General features: G+C 45.2%; 1 protein-coding gene across 2 annotated transcripts in view; it reads right to left on the reverse strand.

Annotated features, from left to right (window-relative positions):
* The window catches only part of LOC130108439 (guanine nucleotide-binding protein G(i) subunit alpha-2), a 90,526-nt gene that overhangs the window by 15,834 nt on the left and 50,745 nt on the right, over nt 1-23,947 (reverse strand). For both annotated transcript variants that reach the window (XM_056275358.1, XM_056275357.1), the window contains exons 2-3: nt 9,880-9,922; nt 6,148-6,289 (exon numbers count right to left, since the gene is read on the reverse strand). In XM_056275358.1, the coding sequence (XP_056131333.1) occupies nt 6,148-6,289; nt 9,880-9,922 (185 nt within the window). The remainder of the gene's footprint in view (nt 1-6,147; nt 6,290-9,879; nt 9,923-23,947) is intronic.

The raw sequence follows: 23,947 nt of genomic DNA on the forward strand, positions 1-23,947 counted from the left end.
CTAAATGCATTGAGTTGCTGCCATGTGATTGGCTGATTAGAAATTTGCGTTAACGAGCAGTTGGACAGGTGTGCCTAATAAAGTGGCCGGTGAGTGTAGATGATGGATTCTGACAAAAATAAGGCCAGTAGGTGTAGCGTGGCAGTCTATTCCATTGCCTACCAACACGGGGATCACCAGTTCGAATCCCCGTGTTACCTCCGGCTTGGTCGGGCGTCCCTACAGACACAATTGGCCGTGTCTGCGGGTGGAAAGCTGGATGTTGGTACGTGTTCTAGTCGCTGCACTAGTGCCTCCTCTGGTCGGTTGGGGCACCGTTTCAGGGGGGAGGGTGAACTGGGGGGAATAGCGTGATCCTCCCACGCGCTACGCCCCTTTGGTGAAACTCCTCACTGTCAGGTGAAAAGAAGCGGCTGGTGACTCCACCTGTATTGGAGGAGGCATGTGGTAGTCTGCAGGGTGGAGCAGTGACCGGGACAGTTCAGAAGAGTGGGGGGAAAGAAAAAAAACGGCCACTAACGAGTGAAAATGTTTAATCAAAAGGAAAATATTGCATATTAACAGAATTTGCTAACCGCATAGCGGAAAACACGAATACGAAGAGCTCACAGCCACACAATGGCTGTGATGTATATGACCAATGGTCAATTGAAACGGATTTACCATCAGCTGCCTCCTGTTTAAGATGCTCTCAGATGAGAAGTATTGACTAATAATTTCTGTTAAAGAATTAACTCATTTTGATGCAGCAAACAGAAATCACATTTTAGAATAATCCACAGCCATTCAAGGATTGTCTTCGGCCCTTATTTGTGGACACACAGCACACTAAACAATAGTATTCACACTCTTGCCAAGAATGCCAAGGTTAAAATAGCAGTAATATAATGCTGAGATATCGCCGAGGCGAGCCAATCTGAGCTGTGTGAATATAAGATCTGTGAAATATATTGGTGTTCCTACGTCCTCTGCCTGCTCACTGAGCAGTGAAGCCTTGCAAAATAGCGATCATTTCTATTTTAAGTTATTGCACTGAGTGGTTAGCTTTTCTTGGAGATAAAAAAAAAGGCAAGGGAACAAGTTTATGTTTTGATATTTTGAATATTTACATGATATACAGTTTCTTTTTTTGTTATTATTACGAGTGCTGCTCCACATTTCTGCAGTAGTGCAGCTAAAAATCACCAAATATTTGGCAATTCTGTCATCTGCAAATGCATACATATAAGGTGGGTTTGCATTTTCATGGGTTACGTTTTACGCAATGCATCAAACACAGCATATCAAACGTGCAAACGCTGGGATTCTGTGAGGGACCCTTTAACACCCAAACCATACCAGGGAAAATGCCCTTGCCAGACCCAGGATCAATTTCAGAATATTCTGAAATGTTGTAATACCTTATTTTATGATTTATATTATCTCATAGTACTTTGGCACCAAAAGTAATCCCAGTAAAAATTCAGAATTTGATTTGGTGAATAGACTGAATCTTTGAAAGCAGATCAGAGATGAGGCAGGCTGAGGTATTATTGCGAAGCGATAATTGGTTCTAGTAACACTCCACTGTGGGCTTCGGCAGAAATCGATAGAGGTAATTCTGGTTTCCCAGTATCCTTGCTGCATTAAGATTAGCTTCGATTTAAGGATTAAGATATCTGTATCATTAAATTGCTTAAAAAATTGATAATAAAGTTGAGAGGAACACAGGCGGGTGGAGCATTTAGACATTAGGTGTGGACATGAAGTAGTTTCAGAAGAAGGGCCTTAAGTGCTACATATAAAAACACCATCTACAGGGTGCAGCTGTAAAATGGAGTAGCTGTTGACAAAAGGCAATCTTCTGCTCTGGCCACAGAAATAAATTGATTTGTCTATAGTCAGAGTGGCCAATTGAACTTATGTGTTTGTACTTACAGGCAGCAGCAGCAGCAAAGCTTTAAATTTGATGGGCTCTCTCCCTCTCATACACACTCGATTGCCTCTCAGAACTCCCATCCAGCACTCCTTCCCTGTTTCCATCAACCTGGACTCCCTCAATGACTTTGCTGAACTCCTTCAATCTCTCCCCTGAATGCACAGAACATCTTTCCAGGATCAAAAGCAGGATATTACACCTCCATACTGTCTTAAATCACACATCCATGACTACAACCTGTTCAAGTACTCGGCTCTGTTAATTGCTGCGATAGGTCAAAGTAAGTCGTTGATAATACTGTGTAAAGTTGTGGCTAATTGTGTGTGTGTGTGTGTGTGTGTGTGTGTTGTGATGTGTCTAGTGCAGTAGTTAGAGGAAAGATGCATGCTTGCTTACTGCCTGTTTTCCTAACCTCTCACTTACAGCTTGCTGCCGCTGGCTGGCCCTTGTGGTGAGCAAGGAAGCAGCCCAGTCCGTAAGCCTTCCCCCACCAGTACATAGCCTCTCCTTTGCCAAGACCCCTGCCAGGCCTCCCTGTGGCCACACACAGTAACTGGGCGCCTCCCGGCCTCAGGCAAACTTGGGTGTGGTCCCCAGAAGCTGTTCCCGGCCAACCAATGCCCCACGGCCTTGTGGGGGGGTCTATTGAGACAAAAGCTAGGGGAGCACACCCCGAGAGAAAAGTAACATGTTTGGCAGCACACATTAGGCGGTTCTTCGACAGTCTGGAGTTTCCAGCAGCCTCCTGCAGTCATGATGAGTGACTGGTTGTCCTGGGTATAAGCCCTTGCCACCAGGACCAACCTGTCATGGCAAAGACAGTGCTAATGAGGACTGCGCACCCCATGTGGCCCTCTAAAACCTCCTTGCGTAGGTCTCCACCTCTGACTATGGTGTACAAACCCCAATTCCAATGAAGTTGGGACGTTGTGTAAAACGTAAATAAAAACAGAATACAATGATTTGCAAATCCTTTTCCACCTATATTCAATTGAATACGACACAAAGACAAGATAATTAATGTTCAAACTGATAAACTTTATTGTTTTTTTGCAAATATTCACTCATTTTGAATTTGATGCCTGCAACACGTTCCAAAAAAGCTGAGACAGGGGCATGTTCACCGCTGTGTTACATCACCTTTCCTTTTAACAACACTCAATAAGCGTTTGGGAACTGAAGAAACTAATTGTTGAAGCTTTGTAGGTGGAATTCTTTCCGGTTCTTGCTTGATGTACGACTTCAGTTGCTCAACAGTCCGGGGTCTCCATTGTCGTATTTTGCGCTTCATAATGCGCCACACATTTTCAATGGGAGAAGTGCCGCGAACAACATTAGGACCTTTTCATGGCTTTTGTTGACCTCTCCAAAGCTTTTGACACTGTGAATCGAGAGCTACTTTGGAAAATCCTGAGAAAGTTTGACTGTCCTAGCACATTTGTGAACATTCTATCACAGTTCCATGATGGGATGGTGGCACGGGTGGCCATAGGAGGGCAGAAATCGGCGTCCTTTAATGAATGCACTGGAGTGTGGCAGGGGTGTTTGCTGGCACCGGTACACTTCAACATTTACCTCCTATATGTCACAAAACCTTTTCATAAAGATCTGGAAGACAGTAGTGGGATCACAATAGACTTTAGGCAAGATGGAAACCTCTTCAACATCCGAAGGTTCCAGGCAACCACCAAGTTGTCTGCAATGCAGGTCCTTGAGCTGCAGTCCGCTAATGACGGCGCTCTTGTAGCTCAAATATCAGAAGGCCTGCAGACCATCCTTGCCACAGTTGTGAATGCCTACAGCATGCTGGGTCTATCAGTCAACACCACCAAGACTGAGGTGTTATGCCAATGGACGTCCAGCCCCCCACCCACTATGCTTGTCTTCACTATAGAACACCAACCACTCTCAGTTGCTCCATCTTTCAAATACTGGGCCAGGAGGGGGCAGTATTCCCTCTGGTCCTAATAAAAATAACAAATATCAAATCCCAATGCCCCAGTGCAGTGATGGGGACACTGTGCTGTAGGAGATGCCGTCCTTCGGATGAGAAGTTAAACCAAGGTCCTGACTCACTGTGGTAATTAAAGATCCCATGGCACTTATCGCAAAAAGTAGGGGATTCCCTGGTGTCCTGGCAAAATTCTCAACCTGGCTCTTGCTATCTGGCCATATAATCATCCCCCCATGTAATTGGCTCAATGATTCCTCCCTCTCCACCTCAAGCCGATGTGTGGCGAGTGTTCTGGTGCAAAATGGCTGCCGTACACCATCCAGGTGGATGCTACACATTGGTGTTGGTTGAAGTGAGTTACCCCCTTCAATATGAAGCGCTTTGGGTGTCTAGAAAAGCACTATATAAATGTAATGATAATTATCATTATTATAACACTGATCACAAAACTCATAATAGAATCAAACAAACCTCTGTAGCCTTCGACAAACTCTGACGTAAGGTCTTCCAAAACAAACACCTCCACCTACACACCAAAATTGCCATTTACAAAGCCGTCTGCATCACAACTCTCCTATACAGCCACCACCTAAGGTTGCTGGAATGGTTCCACATAAGGTGTCTGCTATGAATCATGGGGATCACATAGCGTGACCGTATTCCTCATGCTGACTTTCTTGCTAGAACAAACTGCAAGAGCACAGAAGCCACGGTCATTGAACACCAACTGCACTGGCTTGGGCATGTCATCAGGATGCCTCAAGAACACCTGCCATGTCAAGTCCTGTATGGACAGTTTCATCTGGTCCACAGGTGGTCAGAAGAAGCGATACAAAGACTAGCTAAAACATCGCTGAAGAAGTGTTGTATCGAGCCCTTGAGACTGGAGCAAGCTGCCATCAACTGTTCTGGCGGGAGATCTGCCACAGAGGTATAGAACAGCTGGAAATTGGGAGGAATGTGAAAAAACAACAGAAAAGACATAAGGAGACACAGAACCATGCCTGCCCCCACTAACTCAACTTCATATGCCCAACTTGCAATAAAACTTGTGGATCAAGAATTGGACTCTACAGTCATCAAAGAATACATTGTTAACAAGGAGGGATGTCATCATCAGACTCGATGGACTACCAGCAAGCAAGTGTGTGTGTGTGTGTGTGTGTGTGTGTGTGTGTGTGTGTGTGTGTGTGTGTGTGTGTGTGTGTGTGTGTGTGCACTTGACCAACAGTATTCCCTCTCCTTTTTTGTTTTTTTTATACTATGTAAATATTTCAGAACACATGTACTTATATTTCTTTATTGAGAACCATGAATAGTACTCTATTTTGCCAAAGTGAAAACAAATTCTACCTTGTTAACATATAAAACAGACGGTAAGAAAATAAATAAATAAACACACTTCGGTGTACTGGGTCATTTAAACTTAGTTGCTCCAGAGGTCAACATTAAACATCAGATTAGAATTAAATAGCCTACCAGTCAAAGCTATTTTTTAATTTTTCTCAGCTGGACTTAGCGAGAAAGGGTGGACCTCAAGAGACTGTGTTGGAATAGATGATTCACTGAAAAATTGCATCGAGTCCAGTCACATATGGGTAAAAGACGAGGTTAATTTCTCATCTCCAATCATGATGTCAGAAGTCACAGAGAAAGCTTCTGTAGCAAAACTGGGAAGGAAAATCCTGTTGAAAAATGCATGTACTGTCTTTTAAAATTTGTATGAGGAGGAGGACGATAGTTTCTTTAAAGACCCATGTGTTGTCCTTAAGTGCCATCTGACCATATTCCACACTGTGTGATGGAGCCTACCTAGTAGCCTTAAATCCCAACAAAATACATAGGTGTGTGTGTGTGTGTGTGTGTGTGTGTGTGTGTGTGTGTGTGTGTGTGTGTGTGTGTCCGTACAAGCCATAATGTATTCTGGCCCTCATGTACATACATTTTCCTTTCACATTCATATATTTTCCCTCTCACATACATACTACATTCTTCTTTTACATACATTTATTTTCTGTGTGTTATTTCATGTGAAATTTCATGTGAAAGGAGAATGTATGTGTGTGAGAATGAAAATATATGTATGTGAAAGGAGAATGTATGTATATGAGCGGGCCAGAATATATTATGGCTTGTATGGCCCCTCATATAGGTGTGTGTGTGTGTGTGTGTGTGTGTGTGTGTGTGTGTGTGTGTGTGTGTGTGTCTGTGTCTGTGTCTGTGTCTGTGTGTGTGTGTGTGTATTATCTGCATACCATGTGCACCTGTGCCTTACCGCTCTTGCAGATTCACTGTAGTCTATCTTGAGATTAGTCATAGCTTTAACAATAGCCATAATGGACTGGATGGTATTACTGTAGACCACTGCTCTGTACTGCTTGCACTCGTCTTCTGAGTAGCCATCTTCATGGATGATCCTGGTAGGGGAAAATAATATCAAAGACTTTTAAATAGAGCTGGCCTTGATTCTGTCAATATTTTAATTTTAAAACTGGAATAGTCCCACAGAGGGGAGCAGCACACTGTGTTTAAGCACACGTATGTATTTGAGATGCTGGAGACTTATTCAGGTCTATCTGAATGTACTGCCTTCACTGGGCCAGGGGAGGCTTGGTTTCAAAGAAAACCTCCATGTTTAAGATAAAAAGAACTATGAGCAGAAATTATTCTGCTCATCAAAATAAGTAAAGGAAAAGTTTCATAGGTTGTATATTCTTAATTTATGTTTTAACTATTTTCACTTCTGCATAACATACAACATTGCATTATGAAACATAAAATAACAAAAATGTGGATGAATTCCAACTACGTCCTGGCTGAAACAGCATGCTGGTACGAATGATGATGAGCAGTAATTGGATTAAGGCAATTTTGTGAAATTCCCATATTTGAAGCCATTTCCACTGAGGGAAACGATTCTCTTGTATATTTTCCAAACGCTTGTCATTTTGTGTTGACACCGTTTGCGGGACATTACATTACATCTGTAAAGGCAGGGTTTACATAATAGGCAAGATTATGAGTGTTTACAGCTTGCAGGCATTGACTTTCCTCCACGTCCGTGTTAATAACCTGGCTTTTAAAAAGTGACAGACTGTTCCCGCTCTGTGCTCATAAAAAATGAATTCAAATGCCTGGCTTGCCCAGAGGAATGTGAATAATTTAGCCATTTAGGGCCTTGTGTGTGTGTGTGTCAGTGTAGTTATATGTCTATTTTTTGTGCATGTATGTGATAAAGTCTGCATACTGATCGCCACTCTGGCAATACAACATCCTCTCTATTCACAAATTCTCATCGATACACTCCTGCAGTTTGCAGCTAAAGACGGCAACAGGCAGGAAATATTGTACAGTACCCAGTGAACCAAACATGGACAAGCTACTACTACTACTACTGCAACTACTACCACTACTACTACTTTCAGCTGCTCCCGTTAGGGGTCACCACAGCGGATCATCCGTTTCCATCTCTTCCTGTCCTCTGCATCTTCCTCTGTCACACCAGCTACCTGCATGTCCTCCCTCACCACATCCATAAACCTCCTCTTTGTTCTTCCTCTTTTCCTCTTCCCTGGCAGCTCCATATTCAGCATCCTTCTCCCAATATACCCAGCACCTCTCCTCCACACATGTCCAAGCCATCTCAATACTGCCTCTCTTGCTTTGTCTCCAAACCGTCCAACCTGAGCTGTCCCTCTAATATACTCGTTCATAATCCTGTCATTCTTCATCACTCCCAATGAAAATCTTAGTATCTTCATCTCTGCCACCTCCATCTCCACCTCCTGTCTTTTCGTCACTGTCTCCAAACCATATAACATAGCTGGTACACGTCTGTCGCAAATCATTCCTGACACTCTTCCCCACCCTGCCTGCACTCTCTTCTTTACCTCTTCCACACTCCCCATTACTTTGGACAGTCAACCCCAAGTATTTAAACTCCTATGCCTTCGTCACCTCTACTTGTCAACTCGTTCTCACCATTCCACTATCCTCCTTCTCATTCACACATAGGTATTCCGTCTTGCGCCTACTGACTTTAATTCCTCTTCTCTCCAGTGCATACCTCCACCTCTCCAGGCTCTCCTCAACCTGCACCCTACTCTTGCTACAGATCACAATGTCATCCGCAAACATCATAGTCCACAGAGACTCCTGCCTGATCTTGTCCGTCAACCTGTCCATCACCATTGCAAACAAGAAAGGGCTCAGCACCGATCCTTGATGTAATCCCACCTCCAATTTGAACCCATCTGTTACTCCAACTGCACACCTCACCACTGTCACACTTCCCTCATACATATCCTACAGCACTCCTACATACTTCTCTGCAACTCCTCATACAATACCACACTTCCTCTCTCGGCACCCTGTCATATGCGTTCTCTAAATCCACAATGTAACTCCTTCTGGCCTTCTCTATACTTCTCAATCAACAGTCTCAAAGCAAACATCACATCCGTGGTGCTCTTTTTTGGCATGAAACCATACTGCTGCTCGCCAATCGTCACCGCTCCTGTAAACCTAGCTTTTATTACTCTTTCCCAGATCTTCATGCAGTGGCTGATCAAATTGGTCCTGGCCCTTCTGTGTGTGGGAACCAAACATGGACAAGGATGCATGAAATATCTTACTAAGTCATAACATAGTTGATCCAAACTACAGTTGTAACATCTGTTCTGATGGGCCTAATGCAAAATGTCTGACTGTCTGAAGCATACGTTGGTATATGAACACAAGCACAATCAAACATGAGACGCTGCACAAGAAGTAGGGAATCCAATAGCTTGTCTCCATTAGCTCCATCCAAACTTGATCAGGTTTGGCACAGTTTCGTTTGTATTTCCATGTTTAGCCTGCCTGCCTAAGCACTGCTAAATGTGAAAATAATAAGTTCAGAACTACCTTGAATGAAAAAAAGAAAGAATGACAAGAAAGAAAGAAAGGTAAAACAATTTTGACAAGAAAATTATTCTACTCCATTACCAATTTTTTTTTCCTAAATTTATTTCAGATTTTTCCCTTTTTTCTCCCAATTTGGTGGCCAATCGATCCCTATTTTAGTTCAAACACCCACCCTCGTACTGCATGTGTTCGCCAACTGCATCTCTTCAGCCAGCAGTCTCAAAGGAGACGCCTCACCACTTTCGTGACAAGGCGAATCTAGGCTGAACCACCGCTTTTTCCGACACACACGGAGACGCATTCATGTGATGAACACAAGCCGACTCCGCCCCCCTCCTGAAGACAGCGTTGCCAATTATTGCTGCTTCATCGAGTCCGGCCATAGTCGGATCTGACAAGACCGGGGCGCGAACCCCAGTCCCCAGTGGGCAATTGCATCGACACAAAGCCGATGCTTAGACCGCTACACCACCGCGGACCCCAACTCCATTGCCAATTTTGATGAGAAACTAGAGGGGGGTGAATTTGGATCAAGCGTGTTTCTGTGACTCAAGGAGGTGGAGCTGAGGTGGCAAAGTTGAAGATGCTAAGATTTTCATTGGGAGTGATGAAGAAGGACAGGCTTAGGTACGAGTAGAGGGACAACTCAGGTTGGATGGGTTGGAGACAAAGCAAGAGGCAAGATTGAGATGGTTTGGGCATGTGCAGAGGAGAGATGCTGAGAAAAGAGGAAGGCCAAAGAGGAGGTTTATGGATGTGGTGAGGGAGGACATGCTGGTGTGACAGAGGAAGATGCAGAGGACAGGAAGAGACTGAAACAGATGATCTACTGTGGTGACCCCTAACAGGAACAGCAGAGAGTAGTAGTAATAGTAGAAGTAGTAATAGTAGTAGCACTAGCAGCAGTAGTGGTAGTAATGGTAGTAGTAGTGGTAGTAGTAATAGTAGTGATAGTAGTATTGGCTGTAGTGGTAGTAGTAGTAGTGGCAGTATTAATAGTAGCAGTAGTGGCAGTAGTAGTAGTAGTAGTGGCAGTAGGAGTAGTAGCAGCAGTAGTAATAGTAGTGGTAGTAGTAGCAGTAGTAGTGCTTCTGTGACTCACTTCATCTGCTTGACAATGGTACTTTTCCCTGACTCTCCGGCACCTGTTGGGACACAAAAACAATAGCCAAGTCATTTCAAAAGCAACAACAATAGATTACTTTATTGCCTCTGTGACGGGTTTATTTTTGTTCCTGTTTTTTGAGGACATGGTGTACAGAATATGTGAAGAATCGCATCCGTTTCTCAAAAGTTGAATTTTCAACGTAATAAAAGAAGTGTCTGCATGTAGGGAGGTGTGACGTGCTTCACACACTATTCAAATATAACACGGCGGGCAACAGAACTCGTCCCAATCCAAACTACTGGTGTGAGACAAATCTTAAAACTGTGTAGGATCAAAGCAGACTAGAAGAAACAAACGCGGTTTAAAAAAAAAATTCGATGAGGGTCCCTGTGAGGACAGAGAATTACTGGGCGGCGTGTCAGCATTAGCAACAAGCTCCATTACCTCAGGAACTTGCTTAAATATCGACACACTGAAGCGAGCACGGCCCCCAAAATTGATGACGCTCCGACGAGCTGGAGACAACACTGCCTCTCTGTGTAGCTGTTAATCAGTTTTGCCCCCAAATATATTTTCCTCGCTTTAGTCTGGGAGATCTCGCTGTGTCACAAAAAAAACAACCATGAACCACCAGATTCAAACAGTTTCTACCCACAGGCTATGTGTATATTAAACAGATAATTGGGAGTGACGAACCCTAAACACCCGCCATGCACGACTGGCTTACATCTGTCAAACCTCATATGTGCTCTAACTTAACCGTCTTTATTATTGTTAGCAGTGAACTGAACACTGCTCTATCTACTGTTCACATTGTTTAGTACCCACTATTACTGAATTAGTCTGCTATTTATCTGCCAATCTGCACTTTATTAACAGTCACTGAGGTCTATTGCTATATTCATTGACTGCTGCTAAGCTAGTTATTATTGCACATCTTGACATCATATGTTGCACCTTATTGTCTTTAGTGTTTTGTGTTACTGTATGTATTGCTTGCTTTCCTGTATGTAAGTAACCTGCTAACATTTACTTCAGCATCTCTGATATATATCAGAGATGCTGATATATATCAGATGCAATGCATCAGATGCATTGCAGATGCAGTGGTGCAGAGAATATTCTCTGCACCATTACACTTAATCACCTCACATTTCACCTGCATATAGTCAATCCTTGTGTATATGTCTGAAGATTGTTGTGTTGTTATTCTATGTTAAGTACACTGAGAGAGCCACGAAACCAGAGTCAAATTCCATGTATGTGCAAACCTATATGGCCCATAAACATGATTCTGATTCTGGACTTCAAGACAAGTGTGGACAAATGCCATTGGGCTCAGTGCACATGTGTAATAAACTGGTGATCTCTTGAGTCTTGCAAACTGATTATTTTTTTTGTCTTAACCTCTAATCAAGTTTATTTGTATCATCCTAAATCACAGTTACAGTCTCAGAGGCCTTACAATGACACAGTGAGAAACCGAAAAACCAGAGAAACCGACAAACCAAAGAGCATCAGAGGAGGGATCCTTCTTCCAAGACAGAGAGGTGTAAAGCCAAGGTGCCAAGTGGTCGAGGTGGACAATGTGCAACAGATTTACAAATCACAACACTTCACGAATTCATGAATGAATTCGCTACCAATGTCGCAAATTCAGGGGGCGGCCACCCGCACCATGGGCAACTGCGCTAACCAGTCAACTAAAGGGTCCAATCCCTTAACCAACCGGCTAGCGAGTCTAGTCATTCATGATCGTTACACTACTCTGCTCCTTCGGGAAGCGCGTTCCCACACTTCAGCATACCAGCTCCCTCACGCCTCTGGGTGCACGCGCTTCCGATGACCTCACGGTCTCAACATCCCACGTCTGACACCAATGTAGCGAATTCAGGGGGCAGCTGGGAACCGCCGCAGCTAGGACGTGAACCCTGGTCACCCACATCACGGGCAACTACATTAACCAGTCGACTAAAGGGTCTGACCCGTTAGCCTTTGCTGGAGGGACTACACGTCCAGTCTGGCCTGGGAACACCTTGGGATCCCCCAGCAGGAGCTGGGGAGAGGTGACATTTGGAGTGCCCTACTTAGTTTGCTGCCATGGCGGCCCGACCCCGGAGAAGCGGCTGATGATGAGAGATGATGGACACTTCACGAAGGCACTTAATGGCTACAATCAGTGATAACAAAACAATGCAAAAAAAGGAAAAAGTAACAACAAGCGTATCGTTCTCTGTTCACACACCCAGCCAGGAGAACCAGGTCTGCATGTCAGGCCGGTCCTGTTAAGGCGGCTGAAATGAGACCGCACCTTCACTGTTTCTGTGGCACTGCCGTCACTGTTTCACCGTGCACATCCTGACAAGGCCCCGCCGCAAAGCATTAACACAAACCTTGCGTGAAGGGCCATCTCACATACACACACACACACACACACACACACACACATAACCGTCAGCACTCATCACATTCACACTTCTCCATCTAACACATCTTTGAGGGGGATGAAGGGAGAGGATGCAGTGGTGTTTGGGGGGGGGTCCTATTAGGGAGACCTAAAACTGCTTCTGAAGGTGTCTTTGGACATGACGGACATGTTCTTCAGAGGTAAAGAAGAAGCATGTAGCCCTGGTCAGAAAGGAGGGTGGCTCCTCTAGCAGGTGGTTTTACCCCCACAGCATGGTGAGCACCTCGTATGGGATGAACCTTTAACATATCTTCAGATGTTTCACCACGACACGGAAAAGGACTGAAGTGAAACAGAGAAAAAGACAAAACCTGACATAAAACACATGCAACATTAACAATATTTTTTTTCTGTTATAACTAATTTATTGTTTTCACTTTGTAGGACTGTTTCGCTCTCAATCTACTACTGCTGTACGGCGCTTGAATTGGAAACGTGTCTTCTCCATAGTGGGATTAAATTTGCCTTTATGTATCTGGGCTGCTTTCTATACCTTCTTCTGTCTCAACAGCTTGAATGTTTCATCACAGGGTCTGTAAAGTGTTTTGTCCCCCCTTCGCTGCATTGTTGTCTTTCTGAAACTGGGTCACCAAAGGTGGCCTACGATGAGGTAAGCATGAATAAACTAAATAAAGCCCATCTGAGGGGTATTATTTACATGCACCCTCTCCCAGAATAAAAGGGAGGTTTGGTTTTATGGAACATGAATCTCTCTGTGGGCCGGCGCTGCTTGAGAAGGTCACCTTCATGGCTAAAATCCGTCCATTAAATTTTCATGCCCAAATGAAGGCGAGCACCGACAACCGCCAGAGAACTAAAAACATCATGTTCCAACACTTTGTGTTTCTGGGGCGTCCGGGTAGCGTGGCGGTCTATTCCGTTGCCTACCAACATGGGGATCTTTGGTTCGAATCCCCGTGTTACCTCCGGCTTGGTCAGGCGTCCCTACAGACACAATCGGCTGTGTCTGCGGGTGGGAAGCCAGATGTGGGTATGTGTCCCGGTCGCTGCACTAGCGCCCTCCTCTGGTCGGTTGGGGCGCCTGTTCGGGGGGGGGGGGGGGCTGGGGGGAATAGTGTGATCCTCCCATGTGCTACGTCCCCCTGGCGAAACTCCTCACTGTCAGGTGAAAAGAAGCGGCTGGCGACTCCACATGTATTGGAGGAGGCATGTGGTAGTCTGCAGCCCTTCCCGGATCGGCAGAAGGGGTGGAGCAGAGACCGCGATGCCTCGGAAGAGTGGGGGAAAAAGTGGGGGGGGGGGCACTTTGTGTTTGTCGGAGCTTAAGGTGGCGTTGGGACATGGTTAGCGTTGTTGAGGGGCCGCATGTAGACTGTAATGTCAGGCAGCAGGGCCGCATATACTACATGCATGCATTTGTTTAGCTTCAGATTTGACACACACATGACCAGACAATCCTGCAAACTGCTGAAAACATCCAACCAGATCAGCAAAACCGACAGAAAATATGGCAGTTTTGAAAAGGAAAATGTTCCTGAATAAAATGATAGATGGTTTGCATAATGGAGATCCCTATCGTCATTGAAAGCAAATCTCTTGATAAAACCTAGTCATAGAAACGGACTACGATAGACCAGAGTGAAGCTGTACAACTGGAAACTGACTAGATGACTTTGAAACTGATTACAGACACGGCTGAGACATCCAAACTATTTTTTAATTAATATCAGAGCTCATCAGGCACGGGGTCACTGACAGTAAGCCCAGATACTCTGAGGGTTTGCAAATTTAATCCAGATCCTTCTCCTGGACCGCTACCTCGTTGTGGTGGAGAAGCTTCCAATGATCCCAAGAGCTATGCCGTCCGGAGCTTGGCTCCTGGTAGGGTCACCCAAGGTGGATAGGTCAAGGGGGAGGTTCCAGACGGAGCGCGATCCAACAAAGACCTCAGGCGGAACTGGCAGAAGATGTCTCCAGGTCACAACGGCAGTGAAGGCGGATGAAGGCTGCAACAGAGGGTGGTCCTCAATCGTCTTGGTTCTCCATGCCATTGGACATGGCCACCCCCTGCCAAGGACTGTGTGGTGGCTGCAGGCGCATCAGCGTCTCCACATAAAAAGCTGTCACGCACAGGTGTCCTCCCATTATGCAGCTCCAGGATCGACCTCTACGCCCACCTGAAGACCCAGAGGGAGGACGGTCATACTCGACCCTGAGTGACCGCCGATGATGATGATGAATCCAGAGCTAGTCAGATGTATACCATCTAATTTAAACATTTATTTTCCAAGACTCCAGTCTGGATGTACTTCCTGTGGAGTGAGCTGGTCACCAATACAAATCACAAATATGTCTCATTCACACAACCACCAGCAAATGAGAATTGGGTGCTGGAGGAAATTTAAATAAAACGTCTTCATGCACATTCAGTTGGTTATTTTGCTTTCTTATCCCGTACCTATTTATAGTTTGAGCCGACACTGCTCAGTTTTTCTGCACTGAACTGCATCATGTATGTTCCTCTCGGTGTTTGACTGCACATTTGTGCTTCAGTTAAAACAAAAACAGGCCAATTTTGGCTGCGTTGTGGATGAATGTGCGCTCTCGTGTTCATCAGATTAAAATGTTGTGTGGCGTTAAAAATGTCAGTTATGTCCCCGTCTGTCTCCCTCATCCTCTAACGTCTGTGATCCCCAAATCTACCATGTTGTCGAGTTTTTCTTCCTCTCCAGGACTCAGGACCGTTAAGTGCGTGATGCCCATATTATCACAGTCTGCTCGGTCATGTTGTCTCCGACATGATCCTGAGTTTTTGTGCGTCTACGCTGCTGGTTTTCTATCCTGCCAGGTAGTAAAAGATGGTACGAGGCGTTTTCCAGTCAGTCTTCACTTAATTTTGATATGACAGACATGAGCAAATAAGACCATCAGCGAGAATATTAGGTATTGCTAAATAATAATTCCAAATGCTCGTCTCCGGGTCAGATTCCCAATGAAATCTGACAAAATGATTTACGGCACACATATGGGATTCATAGCCGCAATTAAAGACACATTGCCTCATTGCTGTATATGTTGCAAATGGCTGTTTTTTTTTCCCAAAACACAACATCGCGTACTCTTAAATTTTCCCCCCTTTTCTCCCCAGTTGTACTTGGCCAATTACCCCACTCTTCCGAGCCGTCCACCCACTCTGCCGATCCAGGGAGGGTTGCAGACTACCACATGCCTCTTCCGATACATGTGGCGTCACCAGCCGCTTCTTTTCACCTGACAGTGAGGAGTTTCACCAGGGGGACGTAGCACGTGGGAGGATCCCGCTATCCCTCCCAGTCCCCCGAACAGGTGCCCCGACCAACCAGAGGAGGCGCTAGTGCAGCGGCTTCCCACCCGCAGACATGGCCAACTGTGTCTGTAGGGATGCCCGACCAAGCCGGAGGTAACACGGGGATTCAAACCGGCGATCCCCGTGTTGGTAGGTAACGGAATAGACCGCTAAGCCACCCTGACGCCCCTTACTCTTTTCTTCAAAACAAATGCATGAGCTACGAGAGGATGAACTTTGCAACAATGAAGTTGTTCTTGTGTGAAACAGCTGTAATTACATTCTGCTGTTGGTCCAGTTATTCCGGCCTCACATCAGGAAGGTTTCAGACCTGGAACAACAGGTGAATGTGCTGAACTACCTGGTAGAATAGAAAACCGGTAGTGCTGGTGGTACCCGAGGACCTAATTGAGAACTTCTAGAGATGCGTGGGGCAGAGATGAGGGCTGATCAGCTGCATTACAGAAGCCCCTCTGTGTACCATCTCAGCGGAGGATACAGGGGTTTGTTTTCTGTTGAGCATCATCAAACCCATTACAACCGCCTCTGAAATGGACCACAAACGCCATCCTGGCAGTTGCTAGAGATGGTAAAGCACTGCTATGAGTCCCCCCCTTTTCCCTATCCCATCATTCCTAATAATGGGAGTTGCAGTTAGTGTTTGGTGTCAGAAAAAATATGATTTATACATGAAGTAGGATGAGGGTAGCACGTGCCTGCTCCAAATCAACAACGCCATCTTTCTGAGCCAAACTCCAATATATTCCCACAGGTTCGCTCTCACGATGACAACTAGACAACAACTTGGCCACACTCTCGGCCACCGCCACCACTGGCGACACAAAGTCCCCTTTCAGAGGCAGATGAGACGCCCCTTTGATTTGGCACACACACACATGCACACGTGCATGCAAGCACACACACACACATTCTTTCACAGAAGTCAAGGCCAATATTCTGTCACCACAACTGCCCCTTATCCGTCATGTGTAACCCTCTCAGAGGCGCAGGCTATTTGTTTTGATGAAGATCCTTGTCGGAGACCCACTCGGTCATACTGGTTATGACGCATAACGTGTTTGGATCTTTGCTGACGCAGAGAGCCAAGGCTCTAACAAAGATGGATGAGGCGGCTTCATGCCGAATAATTTGCTTTCGCCTGCACCCTTGTAGATGCTGTGCCGGAAAGTTTGACAATATTTCATCTCAACACCCTGAACCAATTTTTTAAACTTCCAAGTGATTGAATACGTTCACAAGAAGTAAAAGACAATATAGTGAACCCTAGACCCAAAAAAGTGTAAAAAATATATCAAATTTATTTCCTGTAAGTTGTGTATCTTGGTGTCTGTATACTACTTGACATCTTCCAAGTGCAAAAATAAAAATCAAAATCAAGCTGTTAAATGAGTCAAGCTTGTGGAAGCAAGTTTAAGCACGCAAATCTTCCAAGGGATTGAAAAGGAAACCATCAGCGCACCTCCCCAGGAGGAGATTTGAAGGTTTTAGACACCGATATTGTTTTCAGCAGAGGTGGACAACCTGGCTCCAGAAAGTGAAAGTACTAACCATGTATTTGCTCCACCCACGCATTTCAACCAGGTAGGAGAACTAATTAGTGAAATCAGCTGGTTTAGTGCATGGGGTGGAGCAAATACATGGTTAGTACTTTTACTTTCTGGAGCCTGGTTTTCCACCTCTGGTGTTTTCTGAGTGTACACCTAAAGCTCCAGTGGTACCTGCACACCTATGAGCAGTATTTGATCAGCAAGCTTTAACTTCGGCCTCACCTGGTGTCAGTCAGCGAGCTTACCCAGAGGCACACAACAGGACGTAAGTAAAATAACATCTCTGGTATGAATCAGAAAAAGTGCACATTCCCTTTGAAGCTAAGGCCTGGCCGGCAACGCGTCGATCCTTGCACGCTACGGCGGGGATACTACGCGAAGAGGGACCGGCCTCCTTCTGACGTGCGCTCGAAAGAAACGGCCGATGCACGGGACTGAGATGGACTCCGGGATGGGATGATGGAGGGGAGCTGCAGGAGAGAAAGCCACGTAATTAAATGGCAGAAGGATGAATCAGAGGTATGGGGGAGAGGGTGGACAAAATGGGCGCGGAGGACGAACGAGCAGCAGGTGGAGGATGTGGAGAGAGGGATGGACATACGATCGGGCTTGATGGGGGAGGAGACCAGAGGACAAAAAGAAAAGTGGGCTATTTAGAGAGTGCGTGTGCGATGGAATAATTAACACTGAAATGTACGCTGTAGGGCATTCAGCTGCTACTTGATGTGCAATTAAGCTACTTGATTTGTGTCAGTGCTGCTCTCCGTACATCACTTCATTTCCACTGCACTGCTGGATCGCTGCTACAAACAGTGGGAAGTATTTTCACATAGAAAATATTTCAGTATGCATAAGATCAGCAATTAGAGCCATGGCTCGTGTGGCACTGCAGATGCCTGTTGTTGTGGGTCAGTGCAGCCCTGCTACAAAACAGCACCTGCCACCTAGTGGTCGGGGATGTAAACAACACAATGAAGTAATGCTAAAATATTGCGATAAAATGTTAATAGTAATAATAGGCTCAAGCATCCCCGCGACGCTGAGGGCAGGATAAGTGGTTTGGAATAATAATACATTTTATTTGTATGGCACCTTTCATTGTCAGAGACAATCTCGACAGTGCAGTACAACAATAAAAACAGACAACAAAAACACTACATGGTTAAATGGTCCACTTTATCCATCCATCCATCATCCAAGCCACTTATCCCAATTGGGGTCGCGGGGATGCTGGAGCCTATCCCAGCAGTCATCGGGTGGCAGGCGGGGAGACACCCTGGACAGGCCCGCCAGGCCATCACAGGGCCGACACGTTCACATGTAGGGACAACTTTATCTCACAACAAAACGTTTGAGACAAATCTGAAAACAAAACAGCAAGAAAACCGAGCCATGAGTAGCGATGACCTTTTGAGCACTTCTCCTGAAAAACAATGACTCATCGTCCCGGCAACCGCTTTGAAATGTTGGCAGATTCTGGCAGACCTGCTTGGATACCTGATGAACGCCGGTTGTGGCATGGGATGATTAAGAACAACAAGAAAAGGTGGATAGTAGTAGTATACAGATGTAGATGTAGCACATGTAAATAGTATCATGCTACTCGGACGTGTCAATATTTTAGTACACTCCTACTGGATATCAGGGCAGTATAACTATCTACAGCCAGGTCAACAGAAATCCCATTTTAAGGCCCAAATCTGGGCCAAAATCTTGGCAAATGGCATGTTTGAGAATCAATGGTCTAGAGCACCAGAGGCACAGCACCAAACACATGCAGGGCAGCTGTGGCACAGGGTCGGGGAGGCATGTGGTGCCCCACCACACACCTCTTTCCTGATCTCTCAATCTGCAAAACTAACCACCTAATCAGATTACATCTCAGGGACACACGCAAAGCACAAAAAGACAGGAAGATGTGACATTTGAGATGTTTGCTGAATTTTGTGTGTGTGTGTGTGTGTGTGTGTGTGTGTGTGTGTGTGAGATGCATGGCATAAAGGATCAACTGGCTTGTTCAAGACATCTGAGTGAACAAGTCATATGTAATAGCCCTATACATCTTATTCATCTCGTGACACAAAAGTCAATTTTAGTATCAACGGCATGATGAGAGTAGCGTGTGCTGCTGAATAGCCTCTACATGGATAAAAAAAAAGGTTAAAAAAAATAAATATATATATTGATGTTGTTTCTGTATTTGTCACATGGTTGTTGCACATCACTCATTGTTTTAAGTCAATTCAATATTATTTGTATGGCCCAATATCACAAATTACAAATTTGCCTCAAGGGCCTTTACAGCAACACAACATCCTGTCTTGGGCCCTCGCGTCGTAATTTTAATTTAATCAATAATTAATTAATCATAATTTAATTAATCATAATTTATAATTTTATTCTATCATTAATTATTGATCATAATTTTGCATTGTAATTTTAGAAAATTATCTTCATTATTAGATGGAGCTGGTGGGAGTCCAGGTGGCGCGGCGGTCTATTCCGTTGCCTACCAACACGGGGATCGCTGGTTCAAATCCCCGTGTTACCTCCAGCTTGGTTGGGCGTCCCTACAGACACAATTGGCTGTGTCTGCGGGTGGGAAGCCCAATGTGGGTATGTTTCCTGGTCGCTGCACTAGCGCCTCCTCTGGTCGGTTGGTGCGCCTGTTCGGGGGGGGACAGGGGGGATGGCGTGATCCTCCCACGCGCTACATCCCCCTGGCGAAACTCCTCACTGTCAGGTGAAAAGAAGCAGCTGGTGACTCCACGTGTATCGGAGGAGGCATGTGGTCATCTGCAGCCCTCCCCAGATCAGGAGAGGGGGTGGAGCAGAGACCGGGACGGCTTGGAAAATAGGGTAATTGGCCAAGTGCAATTGGGGAGAAAAAGGGGGGAAAATCCCCCCCCCAACAAAAAACATAAGATGGAGCTATCAGTGTGACACTAGACAAAGCCAGAATACACTACTTTCATATCATATCATCATAGTAGTGTTGAGCAATATGGCAAATATCATTATCACGTTAATCATATGGAATGTTACGTGATATCGATGTGTATTACAACATCTACTTACATATGTAAAAATACTATGATTAAGAATCTAACTGATGTTCATCACATTGAACTATTTGGTAATGTGAAGAAGAAGAATCAGAAACACTGTCATTTCATTTCATGCACTTGCAAACATGAAATGAAACAAAACATCGTTTACCCCAGCCCACAGCAGTGCAACACAAAGACCAAAATACATATCCAAAAACTACAATAAGCACAAGAACACATATCTAAACTAAAAAAAAAAAAATCACTGTCCAGGAGAATGAACGCCAGCCAGGATGACTGTCGGAACTGCCGGTCTGCATGGGCAAGCAGTTAGCTTAGCCTGCCCTGCTTCTGCGTCCTGTCAGACCACCCACAGTGTTTCCTCTTTGGGTGCAGCTCTGGTCAGGGCCGTGGTCTTTGGGCCCACAGGACGCAGTAGACCAGGCTCCCCCAGCTGATCCAACGTCAGCCCTCCCAGCCAGACACCTTCAACACACCTCCCCGCACTCCACACAACGACACTAAAAACACAGTCAAGGCTGGGGGAGGCCGCCACTAGACTGCCCTCGGTGTTATCGGAACTGCCAGTCTGCATGGGTTAATAGTTAGCTTAGCCTGCCCCGCTTCTGCGTCCTGTCAGACTGCCCTCGGTGTTACAAATTTGGGCACAGCTCCAGGCAGGGCCAAAACTAAAAAAAGAACCAAAACTAGTTTTCAAATAATACTCAAATATTTCAGACCTCATTTTGTGAGAAATTTTAGGTAACAGATTCCAGTTATCATTAATTTAGACAACAGAATTGTGTATCATGATATGACGATAGTCATATTTCATCCTGATACAATACCATCGAAAGACAATAAACAATAACCTTGAGTTGCTGCCCAGGCTTGTATGATAGTAAACAGACTGACCCCGTGATAATAATGGTCATGGGGGGCAACAGGCAGAAGCCACTGTGATAATGGGTCCTATTGTGGTCTGCCTAGCCTGCACCCCACATAGGCTAAATCTAAACAGCTTCCACATCAAACCGACACTTCTATCAGCCAGTGGAACAGACAGAATGATGCAAGCATCTTCTGAGGGTTTCAAATAACTGCAGCTGAAAGGGAGAAATCTTTAAAAAATTTGTGCACACAGATAACCATGTTGCAATGTGAAGCGCTACAGAAAATAGTCAAGTTTTTAAACCCAAAAAAAAAGGATTAAGATGTTACCCCTCTGCTGCTGAAAAGACAATTTACTCCTTTCAAAAGGTTTAGTACAAGTGAAGTAGTTGTTATTCCACCTGAAATAGGATCAACAAGTTAATGTTGATGAAGAGTACTCTCCTCCATCCATCAAGCAAATGAGAAACGTTGCAGCATCGAGCAGCCAATCCTCTTCTCTGTGTGCATACATGCACAAATACACACATGTGCACACACAAACATTCACCGATATACGATGCAGATTCATGGTTTTGCTGGGTTCAAAGTTGTCAGAGCTTCCTCGTTGCATCCCTGGTCAGCTGAATGGTCAATGTGCATATAACACCAACTGCTTGAATATGCTGAACACATTTCACTCACCACGAAACTGCTTTCCTAAATTATGTTATCTTTATGACTGACAGTCACACTTGCTCACACAGCCACAGAGAGAATACAAATTAGAGAATACAAATGGGAAATCTGGGCAATATTGCAGGATCCACTTCTTGCTCAGACAAGAATGCAATAAACCAGCGCTTCCAAATCAACATTTTGTCTACTTTAGAAGTAAAACACTACTTAAAACTGTTCAAATTTGGTGTCATCAACCCACATTACCTGGCCAAAAGTATGTGGACACCCAGGTATCACACCCATATGTGCTTGTTGAGCATCTCATTCCTAAACTGTGGGCACTGATGTTGGGGAGAAGGCCCAGCTCACAGTCGGCGTTCCAGTTCATCCCAAAGTTGCTGGATGGGGTTGAGATCGGGGCTCTGTGCAGGCCAGTCAAGTTCTTCCACACCAAACTCAGCAAACTATGAACCTCGCTTTGTGCATGGGAGTATTATCATGCTGAAACAGGAAAGAGCCTTCCCCAAACTGTTGCCACAAAGTTGGAAGCACATGATTCTCTAGAATGTCATTGTATGCTATAGCATTAAGTTTTCCCTTCACTGGAACTAAGGGGGGGGGGCATGGTGGCGCAGTGGTTAGCGTGGTTGTCTCACAGCAAGAAGGTCCTGGGTTCGAGCCCTGGGGTAGTCCAACCTTGGTGGGTCATCCCAGTTCGTCCTCTGTGTGGAGTTTGCATGTTCTCCCCGTGTCTGCGTGGGTTTCCCCCGGGGGCTCCGGTTTCCTCCCAAAGTCCAAAGACATGTAGGTCAGGTGAATAAGCCGTACTAAAATTGTCCCTAGGTATAAATGTGTGTGTGTTGGCCCTGTGATGGCCTGGAGGCCTGTCCGGGGTGTCTCCCCTTCTGCTGCCCCATTACTGTGGGAATAGGCTCCAGCATCCCCATGACCCAGAGAGCAGGATAAGCAGTTCAGATAGTGGATGGATGGATGAATGGATGGAACTAAGGGGCACAGCCCAAACCATGAAAAACAGCCCCAGAGCATTATTCCTCCTCCACTAAACTTTATGGTTAGCAATATGCATTTGGGCAGGTAGTGTTCTCCTGGCATCCGCCAAACCCAGATTCGTCCGTCAGACTGCCAGATAGTGAAGCGTGGTTCATTACTCCAGAGAACGCATTTCCACTGCCCCAGAGTCCAATGGCGGTGTACTTTACACCACTCCAGCCGACGCTTGGCATTGCACATGGTGATGTTAGGCTTGTGTCTGACTGCTCAGCCATAAACCAATTTCATGAAACAACAGTTCTTGTGCTGACGTTGCTTCCAGAGGCAGTTTGTAACTCAGTAGTGAGTGCTGAACCGAGGACAGAGGATTTTTATGGACTTCAGCACTCAGCGGTCCTGTTCTGTGAGCTTGTGTGTCCTACCACTTCATGGCTGAGCTGTTGTTGCTCCTATGTGTTTCCACGTCACAATACACACTTACAGTTGACCGGTGCAGATCTAGAAGGGCAGGAATCTGACAAACTGACTTGTTGGAAAGGTGGCATCCTATTACAGTGCCATGTTGAAAGTGACTGAGCTCTTCAGTACAACCCATCCTCCTGCCAGTGTTTGTCTATGGAGACTGCATGGCTGTACACTTGATTTTATGCATCTAACAGCAATGGATGTGGCTGAAATAGCCAAATCCACCAATTAGAAGGGGTGTCCACATACTTTTGGCCATATAATGTATATGATGAGTTCTCATCTAACATTTAATATTCTCCTGACTTGGGTAATAAGGACACTGAATGCTGCCAAAGGAGTGTTTACATGTTTCATTTATATTCAACACAAACCTAATTCCCACATAGACTAAGATCTGGACTTATAACTTCACCACTGGTCTATGGGCCCTATTAAAAGAGAGGGCTCAGTGAGTTGCTGGTTCACTGCGCCAAAGACACAGATGCTTCAAACTGAATGGCTGTGACAGTTCTCGCTGTGCAGGAACTCAACAACTCCCTGCTCATCTTCAACAAGCCTGTGGTGAACAAACTAGCGAGGGCTGATCAGCTGTCTTAGAGAAAAACGATGCCCTTCTTGGCACATTTCCATTTTCTCATTTAGAAGACATTTTTATCTGAAG

The sequence above is a fragment of the Lampris incognitus genome, chromosome 2 (genome assembly GCF_029633865.1).
Source record: "Lampris incognitus isolate fLamInc1 chromosome 2, fLamInc1.hap2, whole genome shotgun sequence".
In the NCBI taxonomy this organism is placed as follows: Eukaryota; Metazoa; Chordata; class Actinopteri; order Lampriformes; family Lampridae; genus Lampris; species Lampris incognitus.